Source organism: Pteropus vampyrus, unplaced genomic scaffold (genome assembly GCF_000151845.1).
Source record: "Pteropus vampyrus isolate Shadow unplaced genomic scaffold, Pvam_2.0 Scaffold23, whole genome shotgun sequence".
NCBI classification, from domain to species: domain Eukaryota; kingdom Metazoa; phylum Chordata; class Mammalia; order Chiroptera; family Pteropodidae; genus Pteropus; species Pteropus vampyrus.
This window is the reverse complement of record NW_011888804.1, coordinates 1,699,050-1,712,082: the sequence shown is the minus strand read 5'-3', so window position 1 is coordinate 1,712,082 and position 13,033 is coordinate 1,699,050. Positions and strand designations below refer to the sequence as shown.

Sequence of the window (13,033 nt, the reverse complement as noted above, 5' to 3'; positions counted from 1 at the left end):
CCCCTCCAAGCACGAGGTAGCACCCCTATAGGCATCATGTGCTTTCCTAGTTAAGAAGAGAAAGAGCACAGACAGGAGCCCATGTAGGGGAATCAACTTGCAAAAAAATTTACCATCTCTGAATCTCTCTAGTACTAGTGATCTAGACCAATGGTTCTCAAAGTGTGGGCCCAGCATCAGCATCACATGCGAACTTGTCAGAAATGCAAATTCTCAGGTTCCACCCTGGACCTACGGAATTGGACACTGGAGCGGGGCGGAATTCTCAAGCCCGCCAGGTGATTCTGGCACACGCTCAAGTTTGAGAACCATTGACCCAGAACCTCAATGCTCGGAGCGAGGTCCTGGAACCAGCAGCATGGGCCTCACCTAGAAGCCTGCTACAAAGCAGGATCTCAGGCTGCACTCTCGTATTACTGAATCAAAAGCTGTGTTTTAACCAGATTCCTGGGAGATTCGTGTGCGCTTTAAAGTCTGAGAAGCGCTGGTTTAGGCTCTGTCATCGAGCACCCCAAAGGATTTTCTTCTCAGATGTCACTTAAAGCAGCATCATAAACTGGCAAGCAACCTCCCACTTTTCTTATTGTTGTTTTTGGCCTGCACAACGTTTTGAGAGTTGAGACAAAAATCTAGACTTCCTACTTTTCTTGAAAAAAATGAACTAAAATTGAAAAAAGACATTAATCCATTTGACAACTCTGGGTTTATATCCCACACAGCAGCACTCAGCTGGCGCTGTCAGTGGCTCCCTTTTGGAAGGGGCGTGCTTTTCGGTTTTCCACTGTCCCCACCGCACCTTGTTGCCTCATACCTGGCCCGCATGACTCATTTCTGTCATCTCCTAGGCCCCTGTGCGTATCTGAATTTGAGACCCTTGACTAAAGGCTGGCTTAAGATCAAGACACAAGAGGCTTTCTGCCTCCTCTAGGTCAGTATAGTTTCATCCCAGGCTCTGACACCAGCTGCTCATTTAGGTACTGATTATCCCCTGCTGCTCTACAGAATGGGATGATGGCCATTAGCAAGGAGAGAGGATGAGATCTGTGGTCCCCTGACCGCTCTCGTGGGCTTTGTGTTTTTAGTAATCAGCAGAAGCATGCAGGGCAATGTACCAACCAGATGTGCTGTGCTAAGCCTAAGGACACTCATTCCTGGAGAGATCTGAGCTATATGGAGAACTGAGATCGCTATGATGTTAAATAGTCCTTTAGAACAAAGCGTTCGAGCATCTGTGGTCTAGAATGAGCACCGGAAGGAATCTTTGGCCAAAAATGAATTGTCCAGATCCGAAAGGTACCCAGACAAGTGATTTTCAAATAGCCACATGAAAGAGAAGGTAATGGCAGGTTAGATGAGGTATGTGAGAAAATATAACTTTCTAAAACATAAGAATTTGAAGAAGTTGGTCACATTACAGAATTTTGTTTTTTACCAAAAGATGTCCATGGCAAAAGGTCCTCGTTAGGTAAACACGTGATTCGGTTCATTTGCCGCATGTGTAGGCGGGGCAGGGTGGACCCACACAGAACGCCGGATGCTCTCCTCTGGTTCAGAATCGGCACGTGATCGTATAGTGTCCTGCGCCTACTCTAACAAATGACCACAGACTTGGTGGCTTTAACAATAGAAATTTATTCTCTCGCAGTTCTAGAGACCCAACGTCCAAAAGCAAGGTGTCAGCAGGGCCAGGCTCCCTCTGAAATCTTGCAGGGAGGACCCTTCCTTGCCCCTTCCAGCTGGTTCCAGGTGGTCAGAGAGAGCAACTCATGGGTTTGGATTCTGTTCTTCTCTCTGCCAATCACAGATCTAGAGGCGGAGCTAGAAGATGGATAAGACTAGATTATCTATTGTTTCGATTTTTCTTTTCATAAGATACCAGCACTTTCAGACAGATCTTTATAAATATAAATATCCTTTTCCTCCTACAGATATGCCAAGTACTATAAGGAAAACAATGTTGAAAAGCGGACTCTGATCAAAGTCTTTGGGATCCGTTTTGACATCCTGGTTTTTGGGACCGTAAGTCTCTGCTCCCAGTCACTGGCATCTCCCTTCCTTCTTCTGACTGTGTCCTAATTATTGCTGTAGTGCCTCAAGGGGCGAATGTTTTGGTGACAGTCATTAGCTGGCACTGTGCATCTCCCATGCAGGATAAGAAAGGGGGAAGAAACGTCCTAGGGGCTCTGTCCATGAAAAAGTCATCTGAGGAGTACAGGAGTGAGATTGGGGGGGGGGGGAGGGAAACCTAATATTCGCCTTTAAAAATATTCTGATGCTTAAAAAAAAAAAAAAGGAGAAAGAAATCCCTCTGCAAAACAGAGTAGTTAGTAACGGAATCCAACTGGCTTGGCGGGGGGAAAAGGGCATTTTAAAATTTTAGTTCACATAACTGAAAGATCCAGGGGCAATTTCAGGCTTCAGACATGGCTGGATCCAGATACTCCAACATCGTGAGGAATCTACCTCCCCCCATCTCTTACATCTGTCCTCCTCTGCTCTGGCACTGTCCCCCGCTATCCACCCTCACGTGGCGGTGCTAGGCAGCTCCTTCTATTTTCCCAGTTTAGCGACCTTAACTAATCACTGTGACCAGGGTCACGCCACACTCTAAATGGCCGGTCTTGGACCAGCCCTGAACCAGCCCCAAACTACACAGACCAAGCGTCGGTACACACAGACTCAGGGAAAGGTCCAGGAACTGAAAACCTACCTTTGTAAGCAGAGGACAGGGAAGGACCAAAGAGAGAGGCTGCCACTCCAGTCTGGTAATGCACAGAGTTTATCAAGGGAAACTTACATACAAGGCGCATCTTGGGTGTCTGCCAGACAAAATGGATCCCCGTGCCACTAACAGGCCCCAGAGAATTTTATAAGGCAAAAAGGGGACAGTCGCATGTATCAGTCATGGGAAACCACGGCATACGCCTGATGAGGTCAGGACAATGGTCGGGACTGTTCCGGGAACCCACCGGCAGCAGGTGGCAGGGGAGGGCGCTGAATCACAGCAGAAGGAACATTGATTATGACTAGACAGTCTCTGCCGGGGACTGCAGTAAGCACTATCCGTCCTGGCCCCGGTCCAGCCCGCAGATCAGACAGGGCTCACATCGTGGACCAGCTTGCCCTCCACACTGAGTGTGGGCAGGGATGGTTCTCCAAGGGAAAACTGGGATGCTGTCTCCAGAAGGAAGGAGGAGACGCTTGGCATGCAAAAATCAACAGACGCCCACGACGCCTTGTCCGATGGCATGTTATTCATGTAACATGGTGATAAGCAGCACAAGAATCAATGAGTTTGGCTGGAAGGATAGACAGGAAGACCACTGAGAATAAAAACCACGAGGATACCCAAGGAAAGAGTTTGTGCGGACATTCCTTCCCGCTGCTTCCAAAGGAATCTCAGACTATGGTTAGGGAACGTTTGGTTAGGGAATGACCACCTTCAGTGGTTCTCACTCAGTGTGTGGGTTCCAGGGCTCCTTGGTTTAAAACATTCACGTTTTCGAGCACAGTGTGCAGGGCAGAATCAGGAGGAATGGGAATCACATTTTCAGCCTTCGCCATCTCTGCTGCTTTAGATGCATTTATCAAAGTCGCAGCCCTGGACTCCCCGCTTTGCTGGAACTGCCAATCACACGCTAGAGCACAAGATCCTTGCTCTGAATTTCAGCCGAGTAACCAACCGTCCCCGCTCTGTTTTCAGGGAGGCAAACTCGACATCATCCAGCTGATCGTGTACATCGGCTCGACCCTCTCCTACTTCGGTTTGGTAAGGGGCTCTCTTTCTCATGCTTTCTGAAAATGATGTGGCAAAAAAAAAAAAAAAATGTTTCACTAACACGGCACTTGTCTGGGTTCTTCCCAGGCCACGATGTTCATTGACTCTCTCATCGACACTTACTCGAGCAAATGCTGTCGATCCCGCATTTACCCCTATTGCAAGTGCTGTGAATGCTGCGCGGTCAATGAGTACTACTACAGGAAGAAGTGCGAGTCCATTGTGGAGCCCAAGCCGGTAAGGCTCACGCGTCTCCAGCATCAAAACGCCCGCAGAGTCCGTTAGGGCGCCAAGAACGTGCAAAAACGAGGCCAGAATCGCAGGTGTGACCCCCCCCAGGGGACAAGTCTCTGGACCCTACCCCCGACCCGCCGCCCCTCAGATGCGTCCTTTGGTCTTAGGAAAGAACAGAAACAAAATGTAGGGAAAACAAAGTTTCACATTCCAGGACTCGTCAATTTCCCCAGATTTATTAAAAACAACAGTGCAATGACTTTGGAGGACATGTTGGCCATATCCAATAGCGTCAAAGTGGGACGACCTGTGCAGCCTGGCATTTCCGCTTCTCCGTCCCTGCGCTAGAGAAACACTCACCAGTACCCAAGCAGCAGACGTGCTCGAGACGTCCGTTACAGCACTGTTTGCAACTGAGCATCTACCCAAATGTCCACTAGGTGAACAGGGCATTAAATAAACTATGATAAATCCATAGCAAGAAATGCCAGGCACGGGTCTAAAAGAATGAGGTAGACAATAACAGGAAACGTTTATACAGCACTTTGAAGTGCTTTCCATATATTAACTCACTGAAGCTTGACAACGACCTTATAGATAGGTGCTACTGTGATCGCTCTCTATAGATGAGGAACCTGAGGCACAGGACGGTTAACCAATTTGTCCAAAGTCACACAGCTCATAAATGGTAGAGCTGAAATTCCAACTTAGGTAGATGGTTTCAGAATCCATGTTCATTACCGCTACGTTATAGGTACTGGCATGAGCAAATATCTAAAACATTTTTTTTGAGAGAAAAGCAGCAAACTATAGAACAACATATATGGTACAATATATAGGATAAAAAAAACAACTACACACGTGAATTCTGTGTATTTTCTATATGTATATTATGTATGTATATTATATGTGTAGGTATATACACAAACATATATTCTCTATATTTTTATACATATATTTTCTACATGTATCACATGCACATGCATATATATGGGGGTAATATATGTATACAAAAAGGCATTGCACTCATAAGAAAGTGACAACAATGATTCCTTCTGGAAAGAAGCCGAGGATGGGGGACTAGTCGAAGGGAACGTTAGCTCATCTGTATTTTGGTTGTTTAATTTGGACTTTACTAAGCAGGGCCTCTACACTTGATTTCCCCCAATCAACAAGGAATCTCTGGTACTTAAAAACAACAAAGACAGTTTCTTTGTCTTCCCCGCCCTCACCCCTCCCCCCGCAAAAAACATCACTGTCCTCTTCCAGAAGCTGAATGCATAATTCATTGTCCGTTGTGCGTGTATACACATTTTGAAAAAAAGTTCACCTTTGCCACTAAAAATAATCACTATTTCATGGCCCCGGATGGGGTGAAATTTAATGAAAATATAAATAAGTAGCATATTTTCGGGAGATATTCAATCAAGAGTAACTGAAATTGAAGGAACACAGCGACGGAAGGGTATAGCGCTCGTGGGACCTAAAAACATTAAGCTGTGGATACTGAGTCCACAAAATTAAGGTGCATTGGGTTCCATTTCTGATTTTCCTTTAAATTCCTGGTTAGCAAGCGTTTTTGGTGAACCTGTCTAACAGTTTGTCATTTGGTAAATGGGAATAACACTTGCCTTTAGATATGTTCGGGTATGCAATTCTTGATAATTCTATACAAAAATAGGTAATAAAAAGTTTAACCTTCTTTCCCTAGACATTAAAATATGTGTCCTTTGTGGATGAATCGCACATTAGGATGGTGGACCAGCAGCTACTTGGGAGAAGTCTGCAAGGTGTCAATGGCGAAGAAGTCCCAGTAAGTTAAAACATTTAGTCTTTTTTTTAAAGAAAACTTACTATTAAACATAAGTACATCTGGAAATTTATACAAATCGCACTTGATGAATTTTAACAAAGTAAACACATATAAAACCAGCACCCACATTAAAAAAGTAACTATTGATAGCAGAAGTCTTTTTCAATGTGTCAATCACCCTCCCTTAAAAGTCACTGTCATCCTGTATCCAAAGGCTAGTTTTACCTCTTCTAGAGTTAAAAAAAAAAAGTTGTTTTTTTTTTTCCCTCCAATCACAGTTGACACTCAATTTTATATTAGTTTCAGGTATAAAGAGCATAGTATTTTATAAAATTTGAATCCTATAGCATATCCTCAGTATACACTCTGTTGAGGGCCTGGCTTCTTTCACTCGACATGTTTTGTGAAAGTCATCCATGATGCTGCACATGACAACAGTTCCTTCTCGCTGTTATATAATTTCTATTTTCTTAACATCCAATTTATTTATCCCTCCTATTGTCGGTGGACATTTGGGTGTTTTCCAGCTTGGGGGTCACGCCAGCGATGCCGCTATGGTAAACATATGGCACCTACAAGTGGATGTGCTGGGCCACGAGGCTTAGTGGCCACCGCCAAACATCCTCCAGCTGCGCGTTCTCATTCCCACTCTCTCCAGCAGTTCTGGTGGCTGGACATCTTCGCTAACGTGTTAGTTTTCTATAGTTGCCATAATAAATCACCACAATGTACTAAGGAGCATAGAACAACAGAAATTTACTGTCTCGCAGTTCTGGAGGCTGAAAGTCTGAAACCAAGGTGTGCTGCTGTGAACATTCACGGACAAGAACTGTTCGGTTTGAATGTACTTGACCCAGACTTTCTTTGTCTGGTGAATGAAGGTGTATGTCACAAAGAATAGACATTTGTAAATGACGGCAACTGTGGCAACTTCCCTTGGAACCTAACAAACAGATGCTCCAGAAGGGGGAGCTTCGTGGAAAAGGACAGAGCGGAGCTAAGCCAACAAACACGTACTCTCTGCTGTGTGCTGGGCACTCTCCTAGGCATTGCGGATGTGACAATGGGGTGGACAGGGCCCCTGCTTTCATGCAGAAGAATCGTCCAATAAACGTATCAATTAAAAAGACCACTTCAGACGGCAATAAGTACCGTGATGAATGCAGAATCTCATGACGTGATAAGGGAGGAGGGGAACTCCCTAGATTGGGTGCTCAGGGCAAGAAGGGCTCTTTGAAGAGGTGCTATCGGCTCTGAGGCCTGGCTGTGCTGAATTTCACTTTCTAAATTTATACAATAGCGATAAGGACACATCTCTCATGAGGTTCTTCGAAGGCCTGAATGAGGCAATGCTTGTAAAAGACTATCACGGTCCTGATACATGTTTAGTAAATGATGGCTACTAGTATTAATGTGATATAAAATGTAATTTTGTAAGTTAATAATAAAATTAGAGAAACTGGAGCCCTCAGGGTCATCACTGCTGATGCGTTTGGAAACTTGACTTTTTCAGAGACCCTCGATGGACTTCGCAGACCTGTCCAGGCTGCCCCTGTCTATCCAAGACCTGGCCCCCACTCCTGGGCACCCAGAGGAGATCCAGCTGCTCAGCGAAGAGGTGACTCCCAGATCCAGCAACAGCCCGGGCTGGTGCCAGTGTGGAAACTGCCTCCCGTCCCAACTGCCCGAGAGCCACCGGTGCCTGGAGGAGCTGTGCTGTCGGAAGAAGCCGGGCGCCTGCATCACCACCTCAGAGCCGTTCAGGAAGCTCGTCCTGTCCAGGCAGGTCCTGCAGTTCCTCCTGCTCTACCAGGAGCCCTTGCTGGTGCTGGACGCAGAGGCCACCAACAGCCGGCTACGGCACTGTGCCTACAGGTGCTACACCACTTGGCGCTTCGGCTCGCAGGACCTGGCTGACTTTGCTATCCTGCCCAGCTGCTGCCGCTGGAGGATCCGGAGGGAGTTTCCCAAGAGTCAAGGCCAGTACAGTGGCTTCAAGAGTCCTTACTGACGGCACAGCGCTGGGCGGTCATTTTAACATCACCTTTGCTTGCGCCTTGAGCTTCACCTGCAAAGGTCCATGGCCAGATTTTGGGACGAAGGGAAATGTGCTTTCCTCCGCTATAGGTCTGTATGTGTCAGGGAGCACAGAGACCTGGGTACACACACACACCCCAGAATCCCTCGGCATGGACTAAGCGTCAAGAGACTCGGATGTCTGTCTCAATTCTGTCCTTAGGAAGTTGTGTGATCCTAGGCCTTGACCTCTGTACCTCAGGCACCTTAGTATCCAATCTACTGTCTCACAGAGATGTTGGGAGGACAATTTGAGACAGGATCCGTGAACTTTCTTGTTAATGCATAAAGAGCTACATGAATACAAAGCAGCTCATTATGAGGTCAGACTAAGATAATGTCCAACTATGAACAAACCCTTTGGGTCCTGGCTGGAGAATGTGGAGGATCAAAAGTGGCCACAAATTCTTTGGCACTTGTCCCTCAGGACCTGAGAGTTATGTCTCATCCCCTTGTGTGTGGGCAACTCTGACTGCTTATCCAACAGTGGAAGTGGTGCTATGTCAGCTTCAAGGTCTTGGTCTTAAGAGGCTGGCAGCTTCTACTCCCTGTCGCTTGACACTCTGGCTGTGAAGGAAGCCACCCTCCAGGTAAAAGTCTGACTGTCCAGAGACTGCCCCGCTGTGAGGAAGCCCAAGCAGCCACATGGAGAGGAGAGATGTCCAAGCAGCCCCCAGCTTGCAAACCATCCCAGCCCAGTCACTAAACCTGGGCAAGAAGCAGCCTTCAGATGATTCCAGAGCCTGCTAACCCATGACCGAGACACCCAGTGAGAGCTGCCCAGTGACTCAGAGAACAAAATTGCTGTTTTAATCCGTTAAGTTTTGGGTTGTTTGTTACACAGCAACAGATAACTGGGACAAGAGAGCGAGCCGGACTCACAGAGACACAGACTCCACCCATACCGTCCCTGGTTCTAAGGTTTTCAGGGAGCCTGGACCACCCTGGAGACCCTCAGCGGGGCTGCAGACCAAACCAGCTCTGCCCTGGAATCCCGTCAGACCTCACTGCCGAGCTACCCGATACATTCTGATTACATCGCATTTCTATGACTGATAAAAACTGGAAAAGGCCGCCTTTGGCACGGACATCTTGCACCTTGCAGCCAGTTAGAGGGGATGCAGTCAAGACTCTACTTACAAAGCAGCCCATGCCCAAACCTTTAGTATTTCTATACATCAACCACTAAGAATATAAAAGTGGATAGTATTAAGTTTTAGGGTCCTCCTGCAGGATTTCCTTTTCATGGTTTTGGCACTACAATCAACTATTTCTAAACAACTGTTTTAAAGAATAAATAGAGACCACTATTCGAGACTGTGGCTGATGAAGGATCTGTGAAGTTTTTTGTACATACTCGAAGATTTACCCTTTTGATACTTTTTAAAAACCAACAGCTTTTTACTGTATTAATGTAAAAAGAGAACAAAACTTTTCGAGAACCAGGATTTTTTCAACTCAGGTATCAAATTAATTAGGCCAGACTGAACTTTCATTTTTACTACCTTTCTGAGATATTTTTGAAAAGTGGATTCTATATGACTTCTTCAGAATTGAAATTCTTCCTCCTAGAATTCTATGTAATAGCTACACATGTCCATTCTGATGACCTCTGGGCCTCGTGACCTTCATTTCTCTGTGCCTTATTCCTGGTATGGTTCTGTCACCTCACAAAGGCCCCAGATGGAGTCAGAATTTGGAATGACAAAGAATCACTGGATCTGCCCACTGTTCTCCTTCATCACCTTCACAGATGCTTTAGGTGAGAGGGTGATGTGTTACGTCAACTGTGTATAAAAGGTCTGACACTTCCTATAATAACGTGCATCATATTTGAATTCTTATTTTTAGTCTACTGCACAAAATGTCATTGCCAAAGGCATGCCAAGGAGAAGCACGTTTTGTAGGCTCTGTTTTCTTGTACTGAAATCCATTCTTCTGTTACGGTAACTGCAGGGGATTCATGGCTTCATGTCTGTGCCAGAGCTCTGCTTCCATGTAACACTGACTGATTTCAAGTAGAATTGGTAATGGACTTGCACTTCTCTCTTTAAAAGGAGCCATTTTTTAAACACTTCCTAATTCTAGCTTGGCAACGTAGGTGTCTTAACTTGGCTGTTTTGATAATAAAGAATAATGTATAATTCATGATTATTGAAGTGTTCCTTTTACTTCCTCTTCTCAGCAGATCCCCAAATCACAGCTCACTCACTGACACATTCACTCGACATATATCTTTTGAGGTTATTGTGACTTAGAAGATATATATTTGGTCACTGCCCCCGCCTAGTTCCTGACAAAGAGCTTCTAAATCCCTTGGAACTTCCTGGGTGATAGGAGTGTCTTGTGTTCTAATGAGGTGACTCTTGGTGGGCTCTTGGGTATCTTCAGGTTGAGGACTGGTCACCAGAGAGACCAAGTCATAGTTAGAATTTTGAAACTTTCATCCCTACCCCCTCATCCTCCAGAGCAGGGAAGGATAGGAAACTGAGTTAATAATTGATTGTGTCTCTGTGATGAAGCTCCCATAAAAATGTCTGAACTATGAGGTTCAGACAGAAGCTTCTGCACTCAGGTCCCTTTAGGACTTTGCCCTATATAACTTTCCATGTGGTTGCTCATCTGTATCTTTTATTATGTCCTTTATAATAGACCGGTAAATGTAAGTAAGGGTTTCCCTGAGGTCTAAGGACAGTCATAGCTGGGAGTGGGTATGGGAACCCCACATTTATAGCCAATTGGTCAGAAGTACAGGTTACAAGCTGGAGCTTGTGATTGACATCTGAAGTGGAGGAAGTCTTGCAGGACCAAGTCCTCAACTTCTGAAGTCTGTGCTCACTCTAGGTAGTTAATGTCATGACTGAACTGTGGGACACCCAGATGGTGTCTGGAGTGTTGGAGAACTGCCTGGTGTGGGAAAAGCCCCATGCGTTTGGTATCAGAAGTATCATGAGTATAAGAAAACTGGAGTTTTCTTTGAGGCACTGACTCGAGGCCGATGACCGATGCAGTTGCTGCTGTCATAAAGATTTGAGGGAGACAGAGAGACATAAATCAACTACTTCGAACCAATGTAAACTCATATCCTGTGACGAGTCTCACGATGAAGATAAATGATGCCGAGAGGCTGTCACAGGGGAAAGATCGGAGGAGTCCTCCTGAAAAAGGAGCCCTTTAGCTGAAATCTGAGGGATGATGAGCACTAGACGCCTAGGCGAACAGGCAGAGACCAGCATGTGCAAAGGCTCGGGGGCAGAAAAAGCGGAGCAGGTGTGCAGAACTTAAAGGAGACCTGCTTGCCATTCCATAAGTAGTAGGGGGAAGTAAGGCACGAAACAGGCCTGGACAGGCAGGCAGGAGCTAGACCGCACGGGACCTCGGAGGCCCTGGCACGGAGTTTATCGTCATCCTGAGAAAGACCAATGGAGAGCCACTGAATGTTCGAAGTAGGAGCCTGGTAAGATTCTGTTTGACTTTTCAAAGACCATTCTGATTGCTGTGTGGAGAATGAACTGCAGTGGAGGCAGATACAGTTGGAATTTCCATTTCGGTCTTTCCCTACTCCATGAAACGTTTGCTCCAAATATGCAGCAAAGTGGACTGATGCTCTTTTCTCTCCTCCTCTTCCTCTTGGGAAGTCACAAAAAGTTCAGCAGCAAGAAAGAATGAGGAAGAGCCCTCCCGTGCCTTGATTTTTGGAGAGCCGCCGCCCCGGGCTCGTCAGGAGGAGCGCCTGCTTGCTGCGCTTCGGGTCAGTGGCAGGAAGGCACCAGATGTAGATGGCGGGCAGGCGACAGAGCCTGCAGGTGTGCTTTGCCCTGTGGTGTAAGGCCTATAACTGAGGTCTAATATCACATGCTGCCTTGGCTTCCGGTGATATCAGGAGGACCAAGAATGGCTCCCCAGTCTGCTCCTGTGGGAAAGGTCGCCTTCCTTATCAAATGGACCAGATGCAATTCCTGCTGACCCCCGAGGAGTGGGCTCAAGTTCCCCAGCAGCCCATGAACATTACCCAAAAAAGCCAACCACATCCTCCTGTGGGAACAACAGGGCACCTCACCTTCTTGGTACCACAAAGCAAACTTGCCTCCCAATGCCGCTGGCCGTTCACTCTGTTCCCATGTGCAACCTCCGTGTGGTGTCCTCCTCCCCCGAGCCGTGAGTATATGTGACTAACAAACTGGGGCCAGTTTCACCCGTCCAGTGTCGTGTGTCATGTGTCTGGCCATCTCCATAACCCCAGGTTGGGAATCTCTCCCTCACCAATGGGGTAAAGAGGAGGTGATTAAAGCACCCCTAAGTCCAGGCTGACCGGCTGCCTCCAAAAATCAGAGGCGTGGCTTGGCTTCTGCACAGTCACCGTCCAAAGCCCTGCCTCTTAGAGCCCACAAGGAACTGAGACCTCCAACCCCGTTTATTCAAATGGGCCACAAGGGTGCACAGAGTACGGTTTCACTTTCCACTACTTGTGTATTTCTCAATCCACGTTCTAATCCTGGGCAGTCATCCCTGAGTGTCTCCTGACTCAACTTCTCTGCTCAATTCTGAACAGATCCAGACATCACTACCTTCTTTCGCTTTTACTGTGATATTTCCAGGTCCAGAACAGTTACGAATCATGTTCCCAAAATAAACGATCTATGGAGTGTATTTCGCATTTCAAACATCCTTAGTTCTTCTTAATGAATTATCAAGGTCACACGAGTCTGAGCCTTCAGGACTCAGAGGAAGAAGTAGCCAATGCTGACTGGCCATTTTAACAAAATAATCGCCTGGATAAAGCCCTTATGCAAGCCTGTTGAGAACAGTGAGTGACAAGTTATATTTTATTTCCCTAAGCAAACAATAACTTCCTCAAAGGCAAAAGGCTCTTCTTGGTTTTGTGTCCCTTACATGCCTTTTCCAGCACAGTGGTACAGTGGGGAAGAGACTCTGAAAACTGCCCGCCTGGGTTCAAACCGTGGCTAGCCCACTAATTAGCTGTGCGTGTCCTCAGACAGCTTATCCAATCCTAAGAAACCTCAGTTATACATCTGTGTCCAAGGGTGGTTTCAAGTCTTAAATTTTCTAAGTGTAAATGTATATAAAGCACTTACTTAGCTCACTGCCTGTTACAGAGTAAGCACTCAATA

The 13,033-nt window shown here is 46.3% G+C and overlaps 1 protein-coding gene across 1 annotated transcript in view; it reads left to right on the top strand.

Moving 5' to 3' along the window:
• Positions 1–11,515, top strand: part of P2RX7 (purinergic receptor P2X 7) — a 39,284-nt gene extending 27,769 nt beyond the window's left edge. The window contains exons 9-13 of the mRNA XM_011355773.2: positions 1,929–2,019; positions 3,704–3,769; positions 3,866–4,015; positions 5,724–5,825; positions 7,339–11,515. Coding sequence (XP_011354075.1) covers positions 1,929–2,019; positions 3,704–3,769; positions 3,866–4,015; positions 5,724–5,825; positions 7,339–7,836 — 907 coding nt within the window. The 3' untranslated portion in view covers positions 7,837–11,515. The remainder of the gene's footprint in view (positions 1–1,928; positions 2,020–3,703; positions 3,770–3,865; positions 4,016–5,723; positions 5,826–7,338) is intronic.
• Positions 11,516–13,033: the final 1,518 nt, after the last annotated feature.